General features: G+C 36.8%; 1 protein-coding gene across 1 annotated transcript; it reads right to left on the bottom strand.

The window, feature by feature from the left end:
• Positions 1–7,776: 7,776 nt before the first annotated feature.
• TCF24 (transcription factor 24) lies at positions 7,777–21,671 on the bottom strand. Its single transcript, XM_067553848.1, has 4 exons — positions 21,533–21,671; positions 16,489–16,609; positions 13,431–13,834; positions 7,777–8,907 (listed from the first exon to the last, which is right to left on the bottom strand). The coding sequence occupies exons 3-4, from the start codon at positions 13,806–13,808 to the stop codon at positions 8,794–8,796; spliced, it is 492 nt and encodes a 163-aa protein (XP_067409949.1). The 5' UTR covers positions 13,809–13,834; positions 16,489–16,609; positions 21,533–21,671; the 3' UTR covers positions 7,777–8,793.

Here is a 21,671-nt window from a genome sequence, read left to right as displayed (position 1 = left end):
AATCTGTGAAAAGTCTGTCATGTATATGCCAGAAACTTTGACTCTGATCAAATGGAAAGTTAATCCCCCAAAATGAGGAACACATGTATTTTATTAAAATAATTTCTGTGCAAATTATCAAATTACTGATGATTTCTGACTGGCATTTTATTACTAACTGGATCGATAGCCATGGGGATTTTAATAATAACTGTTGTAATAATAGCTGTTGAGCTTAGACAACTGAATTTTAATGTGAAATAAATACTTTAAGGCTAATAAAATCCGATTCAGTCCATGATAAAATCTAATTCAGTCCATGAAACAGGCTTGAGCATGCAACATTTGTTCATGTGTGTATTTGGTACTTGCTACAAGTACTGTTGAACTCAGTGGAACTACTGTAAATAAGGGTTGCAGGATTGGACTTTAGGCTTGAATCTTGCAAGCTGATCTGTGTGGGTGGTCTCATGTGTCAATGCACAGCCCCACTGGCTTCTGTGGAGCTTTTTATTAATGGATAGAGCCACCTGCATGGAACAACATGCAGGATATTGGCCTTAGCTGGAAATGCAATGGTTCCCTGAAAAATTCATCCAGGAGTTTGAGAAAGTGAAAGTAATTTTAGAGCTGGGTGAAATTTTTTTTGGCGAGTAGTAAACTCTCTGAAAAATGCATTTTTCCGGGCATGAGAACTATTTGCGAATTTGGATCAAATTTGGCAAATAATTTCAACCAAAAAAAGCTTTGTTTTTTTATTTAAAAAAATCTAAATCGTTCATTTTGGCCATTCAAATAGAAATATTTTGACTTTTCATCTTGACCATTTCAAAAGATAGTTTAGACTTTTTATTTCAAAACAGCATTTAATTTCTAAATTTAGCTAATATTTAAACATAGCCAAACAAAAAGGTTGAAAATCATCTGTAAACAACCCAAAACTAAATGAAAAACCAAAAAAGAAATACATTTAATTTTGGATTAAACAAAACATTTCATTCAATCGAAATGATTTATTGATTTATTTATTTTGGCAAGAAAAAATCCGTTTCTGTTCAAACTGACCCAATTTTTAATTAATGTATTTATTTTTCAGTTTGGCCCCCAAACAAAAAAATTAATTATTTGCACACTTCTAATTTAAGGATGTCTGAACCTGTAGTTGTAAGAGGAATAGCTATGAAGTTGCTCTGTTTACTCAGTGTAATATCTAGTCCAAGACTGTGTTTTTATGTCAAACTAACAACACTGAGCAATTTTCAGTGAGTCATCAGTCTTATCTTATATAATTAAACACCATAGCAAATTCATCTTTTTTGTTTTAATTTTGCCATTCTTCAGTTCACACAAATACAGTTAATGTTTTGTTCTTCTTTGTGGTCTCTGCAGGAAGAAATGGTGATTGACATATATTAAGAGGGAGAAACATTTAACTGGGGGGGCATAGTGTTGTGGTTACAGCTGTATGTATCGGCAAAAAAGATTATGTAGAATGTTTTGAATATCCAGCTCATTTGTGTGTGTGTATAAGATTAGTTTAAATTTGATATTGTACTGAATGAGAAACTCTGATGATGACAGTAAAGGTTTTTTAAAACCTTTAAATTACTCCACACTTACAGAGTTAATTAAAAATTAAACATTTTGAGATTCATGGTAAAAATCAAAGCAAATAAAATAGCAAATAGTTAACTGTAAAACCATTTTGTAAAATAGCATTCATTGAGTTATATATATTTTAATCACCAAACCATCATTTAATTTTGACTTTAAATTTGTATATTTACCAAAACTGTTCTGATCCAAGCATTAAGTTTCATTTAGGAATACTGGAACCTAGGAATTGCCATACTGGATTAGACCAAGGTCCATCTTGTCTCTGACAATGGCCAGCCCCAATTGCTTCATAGAAAGGTGCATAAAACCCTGCAAAAAGTAATTATGGAATAACCTGCCATGGGAAAAAGTTTTCTTCTGACCCCAATATATGCAGAAGTGGACTTATGTCCTGAATCCTATTAATTTTTTAATATTTACTGTTATAACATTGGATATTCTTATTACCCATAGAAATATCAAATCCTTTTAAAAATCCTGCTAAGCTCTTGACCTCAATTATATATTGTGGTAATGAGTTCCACTGGCTTATTGAGCATTGTGCTGAAAAAATATTTCCTTTTATCAGTTTTGAATTTTCCACTTTCTAATTTCATTGATTGTCTCCTTGTTTTTATATTCTAAGGCTGAATAGAAATTCCCAATCTAGTCCCCTCAAGCATTCGTTATTTTGTATATCTTTTCATGTGCCCTCTTGTTCATCTGCTTTCTACAATAAACAGTCTAAACCTTTCAGTTGCTTTTTATATGAGAGTTTTTCTGTGCCCCTAATCATTCTTGTTGCCTTTATCTGAATTCCCTTTTTCCGCTATATATATATATATATATTTTTTTTTTTTTTTGAGATGGGGGACCAATACTGCACACAATATTCAAGATAAGGGCATACCATGATTTATATAATGACATTATAATATTTTCATATTATTTTCCATCCTGCTGCTTATGCATCCTCTTGTTTTGTTTACTTTTTTGACCTTTGCTGCATATTGAATAGAGGTCTTCATTGGACTCTTCACAGTGAGGGCCAGAGATGAAATCCTGGGTCCACTGAAATCAATGGGAATTTTGCCATTGACTTCAATAGGGCCAAGATTTCACTCTAGGTTTTTTTCCTTAGTTGATGGCATTAATTTAGAACCCCATAAAGTGTGTGAGTATTTCAAATCATTCTGTTCAATGGACACTACCTTGCCTTTTTTGAATATAGAATTTCATCTATCATTGTGTTACCCATTTGACTAGTTTGATTAAGTACTTCTGAAGTTCCTCACAATCTTCTACAGACTTTACCAACCTAACTAACGTTGTGCCATCTGCAAATTTTGTCATCTTAAGTCTCAATCCTGCTTCTAGATCATTGATAAATACATTAACCGCTACCACTCTTGGTACAGAATCAGTGGCACTCCACATTTCTAACCTTTTGACGTGTTGAAAATTGATAAAAAAACAAATTCTTTGGCTGTCCATTGCAAACAATGATGACTGTAGAGAGCAACTGGCACTTTCCCACATACTGATGAGATGCAAGTCCAGCTCTTGAAACATCAGCCACATTGAGGGCAGGAGATACCTCTCTATTGGTTTCGAGCCATGTTGTACTAATAGTTTTTCTTCTACCTTTTCAACGGCCTCACATACAGCATTTCTCCATTGTACATGGTTTTCTGTCAATGTCTCCCATGTGTCCACATCAGTGTCTGCTGTCTTGATATGTCTCTTAAGGACATCTTTGTAGCATAGCTTCTGACCACCCGTAGCTTGATTACCTTCCTTCAGTTCACCATAAAAGAGGATTTTCGGAAGCCGGTGTTCTGGCATACGGGTGACATGTCCTGACTGCCTCAACTGTGAGGAAGTAACTATTGCTTCTACACAGGGCATTTCAGCTCTTGCTAATACTTCAGTGTTAGGAATTTGGTCTTGCCACTTGATGTTCATAATTTGCTGCAAGTTTCTCAGTTGGAGGATTGTCAGTTTTTTCAGATGTCTTCTGTACAGTATCAGTGTTTCCACAAAGTAGACCATAGACGGTATCAACATTGCTCTGTAGACTTTGACCTTAGTAGCCAGTTTGATCCCATGGTGAGACCAAAGTTGCTTTTTGATGCTTCCAAAAATCCTGGTTGCAGCTTGAAGACGTGAAGTTATCTCAGCATCTGCAGAGTTATCATTTGTCACTGTGCTACCCAGGTAAGTGAAGGAGTTAACACTCTCAAGAGCTTCACCATTGATGACAATATCTGGTCTAATGTTGTTACCAGTTTGTCTGTTGGCTGGTTGGAACAGTTATTTAGTCTTACTTATGTTGATCTTCAACCCAAACTTGCGTGCTGTATCAGCAAAAACATTGTGATTTTTTGCATAACTTTTTGGGTCTGAGCAGCCAAGGCTGAGTCATCTGCAAAGAGACGCTTCCTAGCACACTCTTCTCTCACCCTGGTGTTAGCAGGTAAAATAGCCAGATTGAATAGCTTGCCATCATGTCTTGTACGTATGTAGACGTCAGTGCTGAGATTTGCATTCATGTTTGAGAACACTGCTGCAAGGAATAACATGAAGAGGGTTGGAGCAAGCACGCACCGCAGCTTCAATCCGTGGCAGATGGGGAAGGCTTCGGTCACAATTCCTTCCACTGATCTTCTGCCGGTCATGTTGTCATGAAACTGCCTGATGATATTAACAAAGTGCTCAGGACATTCAAAGGCTATTAGAACTTTCCAGAGAGTGTTCCTATCAGCCCTGTCCAAAGCTTTTGAGAAATCGACAAAAACCACGGAAAGGTCATTGTGCTGCTCTATATATTTCTCTGTAGTTGTCTTAGAGAGAAAATCATGTCATTTGTTGATCTTTCTGCTCTGAAATCATACTGATTCTCAGATAGCCCTTGTTCTGATATTATATTGAGTCTATTTAGTAGTATTTTGGCAAGGATTTTTCCTGCTATTGATAGAAGAGCAATACCACGATGGTTTCCACAATCTGATCTGTCACCTTTGCACTTGTATATAGTGACAATTAGTGTGTCTTTGAAATCCTGGGGAAATTCTTCTTTCTCCCAACCCATGTTATATAGATTGAGTAGTTGGGACTTCAGTTCTTGTCCTCCATGCCTATACACATCGGAAGGAATCCCGTCTTGTCCTGGTGGCTTACCACCCCGCATGCTCTTGATAGTTTTCTCCAGTTCATCCATATTAACTGGACAATTGAGGTCATATTGGGTAGGTAGTTGGTTCAGAGTTTTTGTTACATCAGGATCCACATTTCCTGCTTGGGTTCAGCAAGGTGGCAAAATGTTCTTTCCATCTATTGGGGATGTCTTGCTTATCCATCAGTAGTTGGTTTCCATCAGCGCTCTTTATTGGGGTGACGGAGTCACTTCTTGGTCTGTACACTTCTTGAGAGCATCGTAAAGCCCCTTGGAGTCATTTTTACCAGTTAGTGCTTCTATTTCCTCAGCTTTGTTACTCCACCATTTGTCCCTCATGTCTTTTATTTTTCTTTGCACTTCTGCTTTGATTTTCTTTAGCTTGGATTAAGAAGTAGATGTCTGCTTGGAAACTCACTCATTGTGGAGCTTTTGTTTCTCTTCTAGAAGTATGAAGATGTCTTTGTTATTTTCATTGAAAAAAAAAACAAATAAAAAACAATAAAAAATAAATATTTTTTACTGTATGGATAGATAGATATGTAAAACTATCATTTTGTGTGTTTTTTATCACAAGGCATGTTGGAAATAAATTTTTAACTTATTCTGGAAGGGCAATTTACTATAGAGAGTTGAGTGTGGGACTGGGAGCTAAGGGCTCCTGAATCCACTTCTCAACTCTGTCACTGATTTGCTGTGTGGCCCTGGGCAAGTCACTTCATTCTCTTTGTGTCTGTTCACATCCAGGCTTTGTCTAAATCTTGCTGATTCTTTCTGCATAACAACTCTAATATACACTGTTTCCTATCCATCACAGCTAAAACTCTAGTCCAGCCACTCATCATCTCACATTTCAGTTACTGCAGCATCCTTTTCTCTAGCCTTGACAAATGCAATCATATCCCACTCATTTCCATTCAGAATGCTGCTACAAATATAATTTTTCTAGTCCTTTGCTGTTACATGTACACTAGGGCACCCCATCTTCACCCCAATCCGTAAGACTCAAAGCATAAACCAGATAAGGCACTCCCACCCTTTCCCAATCTGTAGGGCTCCAGGGGAAAGACACCTACCCGTATCCAATTCACACTCTAGAACTCAGGGTCACCCATTCCCAGGCCATAGGGCTCTGGGTGTAACTTGGTTAATTGAAGTATCCACCCTTTTCCAATTTGTAGGGCTCCGGGTGTAATTCTCTGCGGGTTTGCAGTATCTTTTACCAGTGAAAGAGCATTATACAGTAATATCCTTATTCGCTATTTATTAACAATTACCAAAACAGAATACATATGCTAAGCATACAATGCTCACCACTCCCAATAAGGCAGAGAAACTTCTCCTGGTGACCAGTCAGGATTAGATCATCTGGGGACTCCAGCTTCTGCACAGTATGGTTGGCAAGGTATTGAGGTCTGGCAGCTCTAAATTCTTCTTCGACTATGTCCTTGACTAAGGTTCCAAAGAACTTCCTATTGGACCTTAGTTTATATAGGTAAAACTTGGGTCCTACTTAGCTATACCTTAACCAATCATTTTAAACTAAAGAACTACAAAACACCAATCCCAGCCCATTACGAAACAATCCTTTAACCAATCAGACCTTACATTGCTTTGATCATGTCACTCCTCTTGTTGCATCCTTCCGCTGCTTCCCGCTTCTCTACTGCATCCATCAAAAGATACTTGTCCTCACTTTCAACACTCTTAATGATCTATCACCACCCTACCTCTCCCATCTACCTATGATGCCACCCTCCATTTCCCACTTGTTAAATTTTCAAACAAGAACCTTCATGTTTTCGCCTGTTACCCTTCATGCTTGGGAGGCACTCCCCAAAAACATTGGCAAAGCTCCCTCATTAGCCTCCTTCAAGTCCCTCCTCAAAGCTCTCCTTTTCCATCAGACCTATAAAAATTTGACAACAGACCATTTGTGTGCTGCAACCACTGCCTTTAATGCTGACCAGGATTGTCTCATTGTTTCCTTGTACTCCCCTGTTGGCCTATCTGTATTCATTTGTTATCCCTTGTGTTTTACTTAGATTGTAAGATTTCTGAGGTACCATCTTTTCTGTGTTTGTTCAGTGCCTAGCACAGTGGGGTCTTGGCCTATGTCTAGGGCTCCTAGGCATTCTGGTAATTCCAATTAATAATAATAATAATACTTTCCTGTCTGATGTGAGTGTTGTAAGAGTTAATGCTTGTAAAGGACTATATCATTAGTAAGTTCTGTTATGTATCATGGAGAGAAGTTCCACTATTTTTTCTCATCAGTATGAGAAGAGTTACACGTCTCAGAGAGCACTTGAATGTGAAAGGCCATTTTTCAGGATTTGTGTTGTTGGAAGAACTTTCCATCTATGGCAGAGAAATTCTCATCTTTGTTATATTATCAGTCAAGTTCAGTAGTTATTAATTTCTTAATGTACCATCTTTAAATTATACACATTTGCAAAAAATATTTTGTAACAAAATATTTTAAAGGAAAAGCGTGATCATGTAGTTAAAGCACAGAACTGGGAATCAAGAGAGCTGTGTTCTGTCCCTGGTTTGCTGCATGCTTCCTATATGACCTTGGGCAAGTCGGTTAGACCAATATTACAGATGTACAGTATCTACTGATTTTAGATGTCCACTTTGAGACACGTAGGACCTGATTTACTGAGTGGCTGAGCGTTCTGAACTCCCACTGAAGTGCTCAGCCCTCTGAAAGTGAGACCATAACTGTCCTAAGTGGGACACTCAAAAATTGAAGCACCAAAATTAGTGGGCACTTTTACAAAACTTGACCCTTCAGTGCTTCATTTTATTCATTGGTGAAATGGAGTTGTGTGGCCTAAATCATTAAGAAATCCTCAGATGGAAGTTGCTATAGAAGTGCTACATATTATTATTGTAAAAATTTGTTGTTTCCTGTGCAATGGCAAATTAAGCTGATGCAGATTTAAAAAAATTAGTTTGCAGCCCAGATTAATTTATATAGAAGTTTCTAATTAATAGTATTTAATAATATGTTAGTTGTAGCATCAACAATAAACTGTAAACCATTTACAAAGTTTTTCATAATGGAAACTATTGGATGATATCACACTGTGCATTTAATTTCTGATACCATTGCCTATTTACAGCAAACGTTTTATTTGAACAGGGTTATGAATCATCTTAACATTAAGACTCAGATTCCTTGACTACATCACTTAAAGACAGAGTAAATAATTCCTGCTATTTAAGCAAACAAGTTATAGCTTTGAAATAATGCCAAAACACATTTTAAACCATATAACATGCAACACCGTAATATAGACCAGTACAAGCAATATTTTATATTGTAAACATATATTACTGCTACATTTAACCTACAAAGTGGTTTGAATTTGTTTATGTTGGAGCGTGGATTACAGGACACCTTTCACTTGACAATGAACATACATTCACATTTTTGGAAGATTCAGAAATTGAAGATCATCTGAGATTATTAGGTTAAAATCCTGATCGTATGGACATCAGTGGAAGTTCTGCCATTGCCTTCAGTGGGCCCAGGATTTCATCCACAGTATAGAAAGTGTATTCTCTTTGGACTTGTTTGTATTTCTTTAGACATCCTTGTGTTTGCTTTTTGTATTTCTTTAGACATCCTTGTATTTTAGTTTTTAGTTGAAACTTGCATTGCACTGTATAGTTTATATTGCATTTGTTCCCACATGCCATATTCTGTGGGTCCTTTGCTATGAGCAGGATAAAGTACCTACTCTGTATTGACTCACTAAGAGTATCACTGCTTTGCCTGCTGCTTTAAGTTGGCTCTGAGTGCAATTGTTATGTCAGTTTTGCCCACCCATTTTGGACATCAGTAATCTCCATCACTGTTAGGGACAAATTAAATTTCACATTTACTTGATGCAGTTTTACATACATTTAATAATCAGTTCTCTCTCATCCATTAACAATATATCAGAAATTATAGTTTGTCTGAAAATGTGTTTTAATTTAAATATATCTGGTGTAATAAATATAATAATTTTCAAAAAGGACAAGGTAGATTATATTTGTGAATTTCCTGATGTTTCTCCTTGGTTTGCATTTTCTGCTTGCACTGAATGATTCAAAAACTGTCCTGTAGCTCCAATGTATAATCTGGATCGCATTGGCCATTTCTGAAAGACAGGATACAAACAAGATTTCCAAAAAGTGAGTCTCTCTAAAACATGCAATATGATTTCTGAAATATAAATGAATGCAAAACTTTAAATAGTAATGAAGTCACAATAAAATAAGATACAAAAATCTATGGTTATCCCAAAAAATGTTTGGTTTTCGTGTCTGTGCTTAAATAATAATGAACCAAATTATTGAAAACTGTCTAATGAAAACTCACTGTATTATAAGGTAGAGTTACTGAAAATTCCAATAAAACAGCAGAAAAAATATGGTAAATTGCATTCATGTGCAGCATGTAAACAAATGTTCTAGCTTTATATTAGGAAAAAATAGAACATTCCTGTATATGACAATGGGAATTCTATTTTGAACTCGTGGTGACAAATCACTTAGGCCATCATGCTTGTGTTTGGGCGGACTGCTACATCCATGCAGAACCCAATTGACTTCAGTTTTTATCAATTGCCAGATTGGGGCTGAAAACTGACCACATATTGAGTCATATCTCATCACTCATGATTTTTTATTTCTCTTAGCTCTTGCAGACCCAATACTGTTGTAGCAGTGGAAACTGGAATATATTCCTTCTTGTTCATTATCAGAACAGTTTACTTATTTCCAATTACAAGGTAAATCAGTTACATTGTACAAATGCACTGACGGCACTGTGGCTGCACAGTTGGCATTGAGAGCATAACTTGAGGTACTGTAATTACATAGGTTCAAATGAGGGCAGTATTTAGGATGCATGAGAAGGAAAGAACTCAGCTTGGCTTACGGATTCTAGGTTGATTCTGTAGGGCTGGGAATTAGGAAAGCCAACCTTTTATAATACGTTTGATATAGCTGAGACACGATAAATATGGCATCCCACAATGCTATTTGTACAATGACACTTTACAGAGTAGACCTGTATCTTTAGTGCCATTCTCATGAGGTTGACTTCAATAGGCCCAGGATTTTACCCATGGTTTATAATGGCACCAGAACCCAACAACAGAACTCAGGTTTAACTATGGAGTTGCTACCAGAGTCTCCATAATATCACTATACTAAAAGGAAAAATAAACAAACGTATATATATATATATATGCCTAATTTCACTGAGGAGTTCTGATGTGAGAATGTACTGTGAGAGTAGCACTCCCATATCTTAATCCCAAAATTGAATTTCTATTGTCACATATCTGATACCAGTATGTCCTGTTTTTGTAATATCAGACATACTGATTGAAATTTCAAAGTAGTGCAGGGCATTTAACCATTCATCTTACAATTTTAAAATGTGTATGTATTTTCATCTTCAAAATTGAGTTACCATTGTCACATATACAATGCCCATATACTATTTTTATATTAAAAGTTAGTGATTGAGATTTCAAAGCAGTTTAGGGGATTTAGATACATGTTGTTGGGATATTTATTTATAGCAACATTATGACTTAATATTTTTAACATTGCTACTTTTGTGGCAACCTCCCTCCCCAACTCTCCCTTGTTACTGTAGAGGTGCATTGTTTTTTTAATTTATTTTTCTTCAGCTTTTGTAATTGCTGTTTTATTATTATAAAAAGATTTAGAGGGATTTTTTACTATTTTCATTTTGTCTGTTTTTGATATAGCTATAATTATGCTTTTTAGTTTTTATGTTGAATTTTATAAAAACATTGAGGTAATAAAGCCAGATAACACCAGCTATTTGTGTTTGGCTTGGAAGGAAAAACAATAATTCAGCAAAGATTGCCAGTAAATATTGGCAGCTGCTTAAAAAGTGCTTTGGTTAGTTTTTGTAACTTTGAATGAAAGACTTAAATGGATTTTTAGTGGAATTTTAAACATCTCAAATGGTGTTTTAGGTTTTTAAAACCGTGCATAATTACACAAATGTATTTTACATTTGTTTAAAATATTTTGCTTGATACCTCTTGTGTTGCTCTAATTATTTTTTAGAAAACTATACCCAGGTTACATTTTTTACTTGTATTTTTGGAGGCAATTATGTTTAAGTGGAAACTCCCTCCACTTTTTCCTTAGTGATTTTGACTATATCGTTTATAATTAAATGATTTAAAGTAGATTTTTTTGTCTGCAGTTACAATTGATTACAATCGATAATTTGTTACTTAAGTATTTTTTATTTGGCATACAGTAAAGATATGCTGAGTTAATTAGACTCAAGTGTAAGGGGTGAGTATAGTGTGTACCACAAATCCAAAGTTACATAGAAAACCTTTATATAGGTTTGTATTTATGTATGCATATACACACACACACACACACACACACACACACATTACATTGCATTTACTATACATTGCATTACATGTTTTGGGACTGGCTTAGTTATCTCATAAGAACCAATTTTTGTTCATCATGCTTTGCTGATGCACTGTTCATGTATAACTTACTCTTTACCTTATTTTGTGTTTTAGGCTTATTTTGTTTATTGTAAATTTTTTGCAGGTGTTTTCCTTTATTGTAGTTAGTTCAGACATTTTGTTTTTAGTTTATTGACCCATTTACCTATTTTAGTTAGCACAGATATTTTGTTTTTAAGCCTGCTGATTTATTTACCTTCCTAATCTTGTCTGCCAAGAAATGAGGATTTACCCATGTTTAATTACTTACGTTAAGCCAGGCCTACAATTGTGTATTAATTTTAAAATAATAAAATAAAAACAGATATTTGGCTCACTTTGAAAGGCAATAAAATATCTGTCCCAAAAATTTTATTACAACACATCTGATATTCTGAGATATGAAAGGATAATAAGGTATCTGAGATTTATGTATGTTAGCATCTTAAATATATATATATTTCAGTATACATAAATTATACTTGCATTTTTATTTGAACTTTCATACATTTGTGTGTGGTAAATATTTGTGTTGTCTGTACATTTCATAATCTCTAATATTCACATCTAGAGCTTTATTTAAAGTGAATACTGTGATTTGACCACAATATACTTTTTTGTATTACCAACACCAATTTAAAAACAAAATTACTATTGCGAGTATTAAAAACATTAACTTGACTGCTAGTATCTTAAATTCAACCTGTAATTTGTCAAACCTAAAGACAAGTAAATGACACATGATTAAGATTAGAAAAAATAATTGCAAAATGAGCCATCTATTCAGTTTATTCCAGTAGCCAGAGAATTGTTCATCTGCATAGTTTGACTCCCTATATTTACTAGTTAAATACTTCCCTGGCTTCTGTCTCTTTTTTAACGGTTTCCAGTTATTACAGGGGCCAAACCTGCTCACTGCGCTCAGTCAAATAGTCCCATTGAAGTCTGTGGGGTGAGTTATGTGAGTAAGGGGCAGAATTTGTCCTGAAATACATAAAAAATATTGCCTGTTCAATGAATACAGCCAACTTCAAGCTAAAACTTGATTTAATAGATGAAATATTAGATGTTTTGTTTTCTTAACGAGTCTCTACTTTTTCTAACTGATTTAAGGGAATCTCTTGTGCTTATAATGTCATGTGAACAGGTAACCTGCATCTCTGAAAATGTACATTTACTTTAATCACTAATCACACCAATCACTATTTCAGTACTATGAACAATGAACTATGAACAATGAACTCTCCTTGATTGTATTGGGAACCAATATTCAAACAACTTGTGGGAAATCAGAGAACATTTCAAGATTAATCCTAATTGAATCATCGTGAATTCAGCTGAATTTTACATGTAAAACAAAACCAAAGTATTCTTTAAAAAAATAATAAAAGGCATGAAAATAGAGTTGAAGGAAAATATCTAAAGATATATAACAAATTCATCTGTTCAATGCATTTGAGAACATTTTTATCCCAAACTACTCTTTCCTGGTAGTGCTTTTCCCCCACCTGCATCCTCACAAGTTTTTTCTGAAGGAGAACTAATACTATGGCTTCAAACTAGAGTGAATGCTTAACAAAGAGATCTTAAAGTGCCCTTATATAATAAATGCATTTGCAGCCAACAAGAATTAATGCCTCACCTAACATCTTGACCTAAAGCTGCAACTGGATCAGAGAGAGAAAGGGAACAACCTTACCTATAGTTCCAAGCACTATACTGTTTGGAATCATTGTTTTAAAACTGGATCATCTCATCCCCAGGTATATTCAGTAGAATTGGTACTAAAGGATTTTGTGAGCCATACTCTGGGCTTCCATTCCTACCTTAATAGTGAGCCTTTGTGCTAGGCTCCAGTGTTCTACTGCTGCCCATCTCGTTCAGTTGTGCCAGCTCTAACCATGCAACAGAGCTTGGGCTTTCATATTTTAAACCCTAATCCAAAGCCCTTTGAAGTTAGTGGAAAGACTCTCTTTACCTCCAATGTGTTTTGGATCAAGCCTATTGAAATCAATGGGAGTTGGGTACCTAAATAGCTTTTGAGGATCTGGGCATTGGTGCCTAAATACTGTGGTGAAAGGCACTCTGGAAATACTCAGATTAGACACAATTTTTTATTTAGCAAGGTAAATAAGATACTGGCTGTCCCTCAGCTGCCTTACCTTGACAGGGTGCAAGTAGCCATCCCCTCTCAGGGTGCCCAAGCCCTCCCCAGGCAACTCTTCCTCATCCTGTAGGCTACGGGTGAGGTGTGCAATGTAGGTGGTGGCCAGGAGCAGCACATCCAATTTGGAGAGCTTGGTGTCAGGTGGCACAGAGGGCAGGGTCCTCTGCAACTCCAGGAAGGCATGGCGCAGGGTCTGCACCCGACTGCGCTCCCGGGCAGCATTTGCAGCTGCTGGTCTTCCAGCAGTTGCCCCAGCCCGTTGTCCAGTTGAGGAGCAGGAATCACGTCCAGATGCTGAGGGCAGCAGTGAGTCAGGCTCCAAAGAAGAGCTGGAGATCTCCTTGCTGTTCTCAGATATGTTTCGACAGTCCATTGGTGACTTCCCAGGTGGGCAGGGACCTGCAATCAACAAGAGCAGCTCTGAAACCATCCAACCTCTCCAACAGTCACAATGCTGCAACCCACGATAAAGCTCAAAAGGTCAGCAAGAGAACAAATAGACCTTCTTCACCTGAGGTGCAACACCTTTCTGTCCCAAACCCACATGCATATACTCAAGCATAACATAAGTCGCCTAAAATGCTGGGACAAGAACTGTGGATGACAACATCATTCCTCTAGCACAATGGAACTGTACATAAACTTTACTCTTTGTGTAGACAAGAGAGCTTTCTTAGGAACCAGTCCAAGATTGTGGAAACAACTTCTACAGGGTCAAAGAACTACTAAAAACCTCGACACCTTCCATTCACCTGGAAGATTCACTTCTTCAGCCTTGTCATTGCTAATATAAACACATGATATATTATATAAATTCTCATACAATTTTCTCCCTGAGGAAGGGAAGACAGAAAGAAGAAAAGACCACATTTGACTGATGCCAATAATGTCACTTGTACTATTGGAAGGTGTTTACTTGGTTGCTGTATAAGGAATAGAATAGAATAGAAACCCCCAAAGTTGTCAGCAAGAGCAAACATCAGGATTCCTACCCACAGAACTCTGGATCACTGCTGTAGTATGCAGTGTTGTTATAGTTATTAGAGAGACAAGAGGGATGAGGTAATATCTTTTATTGGACCAACTTCTGTTTGTGAGAGAGGCAAGTTGGGCCAATAAAAGATATTACCTCACCCACCTTGTCTCTAATATCCTGGGACGGACATGGCTACAGCAACACTGATATTTAAAAAACACATCTCATGAAAGATTCCATTTCTAATCTATTTTATAACCTCATAGGGACATACTCTGTTTTCAGTGTAATGGTAGAGAGCCAACAGAAAGCAATGGATTCATCTGAGGGCAGAAATTGATCCATTATTGTGTAAGATCAGAAGCACGCCATGAATCTTTTCATGTCTGAAACTGTTTAAGGATCAAAAACAACGAGAGTTCTGTGGCACTTTAAAGACTAACAAATTTAATTTTTGTAGGCATAAGCTTTCGTGAGACTCATCTCATTTCGTCAGATGCAGAGGTAGAATGAAACAGTAAATAGGAAACATAGATATACAAATGCATAAAGAATAATGGGGGAGGTGGATGAAAGCTGGGTATTTGAGGGCTAATGACAGTCATTGAGTAGGAGGTGAGAATGGGTGAGCAAAGCAATTTACCTCTTGTAATGAGAGAGCCATTCCAAATCTCCGTTTAAACCCAGTTTGAATGTGTCAAGTTTGCAGATCATTTGTAGCTCAGCAGTTTCTCTTTGAAGTCTGTTTTTGGAGTTTTTTTGTAGAAATACTGCGACTTTCAGGTCAGTGACAGTGTGCCCTGGGAGATTAAAGTGTTCTCCCACTGGTTTATGGATGTTATTTTTTATGTCTGATTTGTGTTCATTTATGCTTTTGTGTAGTGATAGTCCAGTTTGGCCAATGTACATGGCAGAGGGGCATTGCTGGCACATGATGGCATATATAACATTAGTGGATATGCAGGTGAATGAGCCCCTTAGCGTGTGATTGATGTGGTTAGGACCAGTAATGTTGTCACTAGAGTCAATGTGTGGGCAGAGCTGAGAACGGGGTTTGTTGCAGGGATAGGTTCCTGGGTTGGACTTTTTGTAGGGTGTATGATTGCTGGTGAGTATTTGCTTCAGGTTGGGGGGCTGTCTGTAAGCTAGGATGGGTCTGTCGCCCACTGCCTCGGTGAGAGACGGATCATCTGCTAGGATAGGTTGTAGATCTTTAATGATGTGTTGGAGAGATTTTAGTTGGGGACTGTAGGTGATGACCAGTGGGGTTTTGTTGTTTTCTTTGTTGCGTCTGTCCTGTAGTAGGTGACTTCTGGATACTGGTCTGGCTCTGTCAATTTGTTTCTTTACTTCTCCAGGTGGGTATTGTAGTTTTAGGAATGTTTCATAGAAACACATTCAAACTGGGTTTAAACAGAGATTTGGAATGGCTCTCTCATTACAAGAGGTAAATTGCTTTGCTCACCCATTCTCACCTCCTACTCAATGACTGTCATTAGCCCTCAAATACCCGGCTTTCATCCACCTCCCCCATTATTCTTTATGCATTTGTATATCTATGTTTCCTATTTACTGTTTCATTCTACCTCTGCATCTGACGAAGTGAGATGAGTCTCACGAAAGCTTATGCCTACAAAAATTAAATTTGTTAGTCTTTAAAGTGCCACAGAACTCTTGTTGTTTTTGCTGTATACAGACTAACATGGCTACCCCTCTGGAACTGTTTAAGGATCATTATGCTAGTTCTGTCCTCTACATTTTAATTTTTTTTTAAATGTAAACTTTATTCCAGTTAGGTTTTTTTCTCTTTGTACCGGAGGACAACATAAAACCTTCCTTAGAGAGCAACAAAAAACATTAGGAGAAAAGCTGAGAACCACCATTGAAAAATTCCTTCCTGACTTTCAGAAAGGACTGTCAACTAATCCCAATCACAAAACTGACTAATAGTCCTTTAATTTATTCAATTCCATGTAGTAACCCAAGTTTTGCTTAACTACATTACTACTATATTTGATGTCACCATCTCAGCTGGCAGTCCTTGTCACCATTTATCACTCTCTCTGTAAGTTAATACCTCCTGAAGAACCTGATCCTGCAGTCTTTGCTCAGCCAAAACACTGAATGTATGCCAAATAGTTCATATATGTCAGGGGCTGGTTCACCCAAGTTGGAGATCTGCTGTCATTAGTGCTCTCCTGGGTAAACAAAAACAAACAAACAAACAAAAAGTTAATAAACCTTATTTTAATTAAAGCCACAAATACTATAATGAAGTTCTGGAAACAAAATAAATATAATATATCCAATGAATGATGAAGGTTTCTAATAGACACATAGGATAAGGAAAATTATTTAGGCCCTGATTCTGCAAAGCATTTAAGCATGTGCTTAAATCCCATTGAAATCATCATATTATAGGATGGAGATGAGAGTATTGAACAAAGTTAAAAAGGTGGGAGGGAAGAGGCAGAGAAAAAGGCAGAAAAGAAAAAAAAGGGGTGGAAAGAGAAGAATGAGGTTTATGATTAATTGCTTTTACATTGTCCTCTCTAATTTGATGATGGTGTCTGTGCATGCACACGTGAATGTTATTTTTTTTATTTTGCTGTGACTGATTTGGAATTAGTTTGGCTCAAAAGAATATATCAACTAATATGTTTGAATATACTTGTTCATTTACATTTTTATTTAAAGTGTGATAATATTTATTAATTACAAAATACTTTTCCTTGTGTTGTAATTTGTTTATAATCCAGAGGAAAATCTCTCTTTAGGTGTTGATCTTTCATTGTGAAAATTAATAAAATTTTAATTATGTAAAATAGAGTCTGTGATCTTTTCCTGAGTAAAGACTTGAGGATTGATGTCTAAATTAATTCTATTTTCTTTGAACTTAAAATGCAGTAATTATCAGAAGAGTGACACACAAAAATGACACATTCTCAACAATCTTTCTCCTGTATATTCAGAATCAATGGCTAGAGCATAGGGCTCAATGAGTAGTGATCAATGGCTCCATGTCTAGCTGGCAAACAGTCACAAGCGGAGTTCCCCAGGGGTCGGTCCTGGGGCCGGTTTTGTTCAACATCTTTATTAATGATCTGGAGGATGGGGTAGATTGCACCCTCAGCAAGTTTGCGGACGACACTAAGCTGGGGAGAGTGGTAGATACCCTGCAAGGTAGGGATAGAATACAGAGTGACCTAAACAAACTGGAGGATTGGGCCAAAAGAAATCTAATGAGGTTCAACAAAGAAAAGTGCAGAGTCCTCCACTTAGGAAGGAAGAATCCCATGTACAGCTATAGACTGGGGACCGACGAGCTGGGCAGCAGCTCTGCAGAAAAGGTCCTGGGGGTAACAGTGGATAAAAGGCTGGATATGAGTCAGCAGTGTGCCCTGGTTGTCAAGAAGGCTAATAGCATATTGGGCTGCATTAGGAGGGGCATTGCCAGCAGGTTACGGGAAGTGATTATTCCCCTCTATTCGGCGTTGGTGATGCCGCATTTATAATATTGTGTCCAGTTTTGGGCCCCCCACTACAAAAAGGATGTGGACAAGTTGGAGAGAGTCCAGCGGAGGGCAACAAAAATGATTAGGGGGCTGGAGCACAGGACTTATGAGGAGAGGCTGAGGGAACTGGGCTTGTTTAGTCTGCAAAAGAGAAGAGTGAGGCGGGATTTGATAGCAGCCTTTAACTACCTGAAAGGGGGTTCCACAGAGGATGGAGCTAGGCTGTTCTCGGTGGTGGCAGATGACAGAACAAGGAGCAACGGTCTCAAGTTGCAGGGCGGGAGGTCTAGGTTGGACATTAGGAAAAAGTTTTTTACTAGGAGGGTGGTGAAGCACTGGAATGGGTTACCTAGGGAGGTAGTAGAATCTCCATCCTTAGAGGTTTTTAAGCTGAGGCTTGACAAAACCCTGGTTGGGATGATATAGTTGAGGTTAGTCCTGCTTTGAGCAGGGGGTTGGACTAAATGACCTCCTGAGGTACCTTCCAACTCTAATATTCTATGATTCTATGAATCAGATCAGCTGATTTCAGTCATAAAAATAATTTTTGTGCTATCTTCGTCTCTGTTGGAACTGCAGAGTCATTGAACTATGGGGGGAGGAGTAGGAGAGGGAGATTGATTTTTTTCTGGTTAATTCATTATCAATAGAATTTCTAATTTAGGATCCAATCCAAATCCCTTTTTAAACAAGGGGAGTCTTTCCATTTACTTCAAGTGGGTATTGGATAGCTTGTTTAGGGCCCAATAACTGGAAGATCCTAATCACATGAATAATACTGAGGCATGTACATAGTCCCTTTAACTTGAATGGGACTACTCATGTGAATAAGGGCTGGTCTGGTCTCCATAGTTTTTATACCGCTTTATCTAGAAACAGACATAGCAGTACAACCCCATAGCATAGACAGAGTTGTAATGGAGCTTATATCTACAGACCTTGTTTCCTCATACGCCTCTCTGACATAGGGCATGCTCTGAGTTTATTGTTTAGAAGTTCCACAAAGTACATTGGATGAAATCCTGACTCCATCAGAGTCAATGGCAGAACTCCCATTGACTTCAATGGGGTCAGGATTTTACCTGTGCACTGATTCTAGATTTTAGATCAAATGCGTAACACAGTACCTTGTAGATCCAAAAAAGTGTAAATGGGAATATAAAATAAAATATAAAATATTTGTTTATGGTAGCATCCACAATCAGTGAGTTAGATCTTTCTGAACCCTGAACTAGTATTGTATTTGTTATGAAGTGTTGCTCAGTAGATTAATTGTTTCCAAAGAGGTTCAAATATGTGTGCTCAAATTTCATATTTTGAACCTGATCCTGCATTTTCTGCGCACCCAGCACTTTGCATATTGACTTCCTTAATGGGCCTCTTAAAGAGACATGTTCCAAAAATACAGTTGTTTTGAAAACAAAAATGTATAAAGCCAATGGCTAGCAAAAAAATTCAGTTTAATTTGTTTTTAAAATTCCACTGGAAACAGCATTTTTTTTGTTTTTTTTAGTTTTAAACAAATAAAACATTCCTTTGCCATACAGGTATTTGCAAACCCAAACATTACAGCATTGTGTACTGAAGGATCTGAAAATGGCATAAGTGAAAGTAAATTAGAAAAAAATCTTTCTGTTTTAATAGTCTAAGGTGTTACTTGTAACATATGCAGAGAAATATATATTTTTAAAATATGATGTTACATGGACATCATCAATTGAAATCTAGTCAATTTACAAAAACAAAGATTTAAAAGTAGTTTCAGGTATTACACCATCCCTAAATCCCCTTGCCCACTTTTTGTGTGTGTGTGTGTGTGTGTGTGTGTGTGTGTGTGTTTTTCTTATTTGTAAAATATTTCTCTCCCTTCTTCCTGTTCGAGAGAAACAGAGACATCAAGGAAATCTGATTATCAAGTTAACTGTACAAGAAAAACAGTAAAAATGAGTGTACAAAGTAAACAAACTGAAAAAATATAGAGAGAACATTTTGGTAATTGATTTATACAATTTGTAGGTGTTCTTTGCAACAATAGGTACAAAAATATCAGATTGATTTTTTTTTTTTTAAAATTGACAGTGTCCCTTTCAACTGGCTGTGACCATTTACATGGAAATATTTTACTCTTACACAATGAAACATGAAGTACTTGCATGTGTGAATGAAATGTTACACACACACATATATATATAAACACATATGTCTTGCACATTAAGTATACAAAGAAATACACACAAACAGCAATATATGTAAAATATTTAGCAATGACGTTTACTGCATATTCAGAAAAAAAGTTAAATATTTAAAAAAAAATTATGTCTTTAAAAAAATACAAATTGTGTCTAATGTGTTATCATTATATCTCAATTCTTTCCTTTCAAAATCTCTCTCTCTGTGTGTGCAAATAGATGTGTCCCAGTTCTACATACCAAGTATTTTCTATTTAAATCAACATTTTAGACAAGTTCACTTTTGACAACTCCATTTCTGTGGGAATTTTATGTTTCAGATGCTAATGATTTCATTTATTTCTGGTTCATCATCAAACAAAATGACATACAAGTATTCAAAAGTGTTACACACAACAAATTCTTGGATGGACAGCTGTGGCAATTTTTTTCTAGCTTTGGACATTGATTTGAACCTTGAGGGGGGGAGAGGGTTACAAATGGAAAATGGTAAAGTAATAAGAAGGGATTCTATTCAATGTTAAATAATTGGGATCTTTCTCTGTATTATCTACCTCCACCCCAAACTTCTGCCCAACAGCTTTACCCCTTCTCGGGAGTGTCCGTTAGTCATCAAAGAATCAAATATATATTAAAGCGGGCTATTTAAACTGACTAAAAAACGTGCGATTTTACTGTTTAATACAGTTTTATCTGTTCTGTTACAATAAATGCTATAGAATTTAAGTTGATTAAAGGTAGACTTCCATTGAATGTATGAATTAGGAAGAGTTTTACTAGAGGAATGTTTTGGTTTTACATTTACTCTTGCCGGAAAGTCTATTTAATTTAATATAAAGTGTTATATAAAAAACAAAATGGAGAGTGATATTTTTATTGGACTGATTGCATTCCACTAAAGAGATCCGCTTTCCTCAATGCCACTTTCCCTTCTGAAAAGCTTGGCTTTTATTTTTAGTTCGTTCAAGTAAGAGAGACCCCCAAAAACGTTTATATATTTCCCTTTTCATCAAAGTTGGGCCGGCCCACGGCATCATTCCCTGTCCCTTGCACTAAATAGAAAGACTTTGATAGCAAATTGTGCTATTTTCAGAACTTGCACTGTTTCTTATTGTACAGGATTTTCAGCAGTGAAACTTTAAACAAAGTATTTTCCTCTTTCTCTTTATTTCAGACTCTCAAGAACAGAAACTTCGAGGAGAGTCCAAGGATGGAAGCCTTTGGGAGCCTCACGGAATTGTCTGAACGGGAGTGACTGGTAAATTAGGTCTAACTCTTTTAAATGGAACAGGATATTCGGTGTACTACATTATATAATACAATAGCTGGGATTCGTAAAGCAAACCCCCTCGTGGAGCTTGATCACAGAGCCAGTGCTGAGAGGGTAATCTCAGCACGCTGCTGAAGGGTGACTTACTTTTTCCTCCTGGTGCTGCTCGGGGCACAGCTGAGCAGAGCTGGGCCGATCTAGTCCGGGCTGGGAGGAGCGGAGCTCTGCCTACTCTGCGCGGAGCGAGCTGCCTTCCTCCTTCTCCGCTCTCATTGTCCCGCCCGCG

The sequence above is a fragment of the Emydura macquarii genome, unplaced genomic scaffold, assembly GCF_026122565.2.
Source record: "Emydura macquarii macquarii isolate MOO-44397 ecotype Brisbane River unplaced genomic scaffold, CSIRO-AGI_Emac_v2 contig_1477, whole genome shotgun sequence".
Taxonomy (NCBI): Eukaryota; Metazoa; Chordata; order Testudines; family Chelidae; genus Emydura; species Emydura macquarii.
This window is presented reverse-complemented; position numbering and strand designations above follow the sequence as displayed.

What these genes read in the sequence shown, in the direction of transcription:
- TCF24 (XM_067553848.1), bottom strand. Translation starts at nt 13,808, where the DNA reads ATGGACTGTCGAAACATATCTGAGAACAGCAAGGAGATCTCCAGCTCT. An exon ending in GCTACTTGCACCCTGTCAAG is followed by an intron (nt 8,908 to 13,430) that starts GTAAGGCAGCTG and finishes CCTGTCTTTCAG; the next exon opens with AAATGGCCAATGCGATCCAG.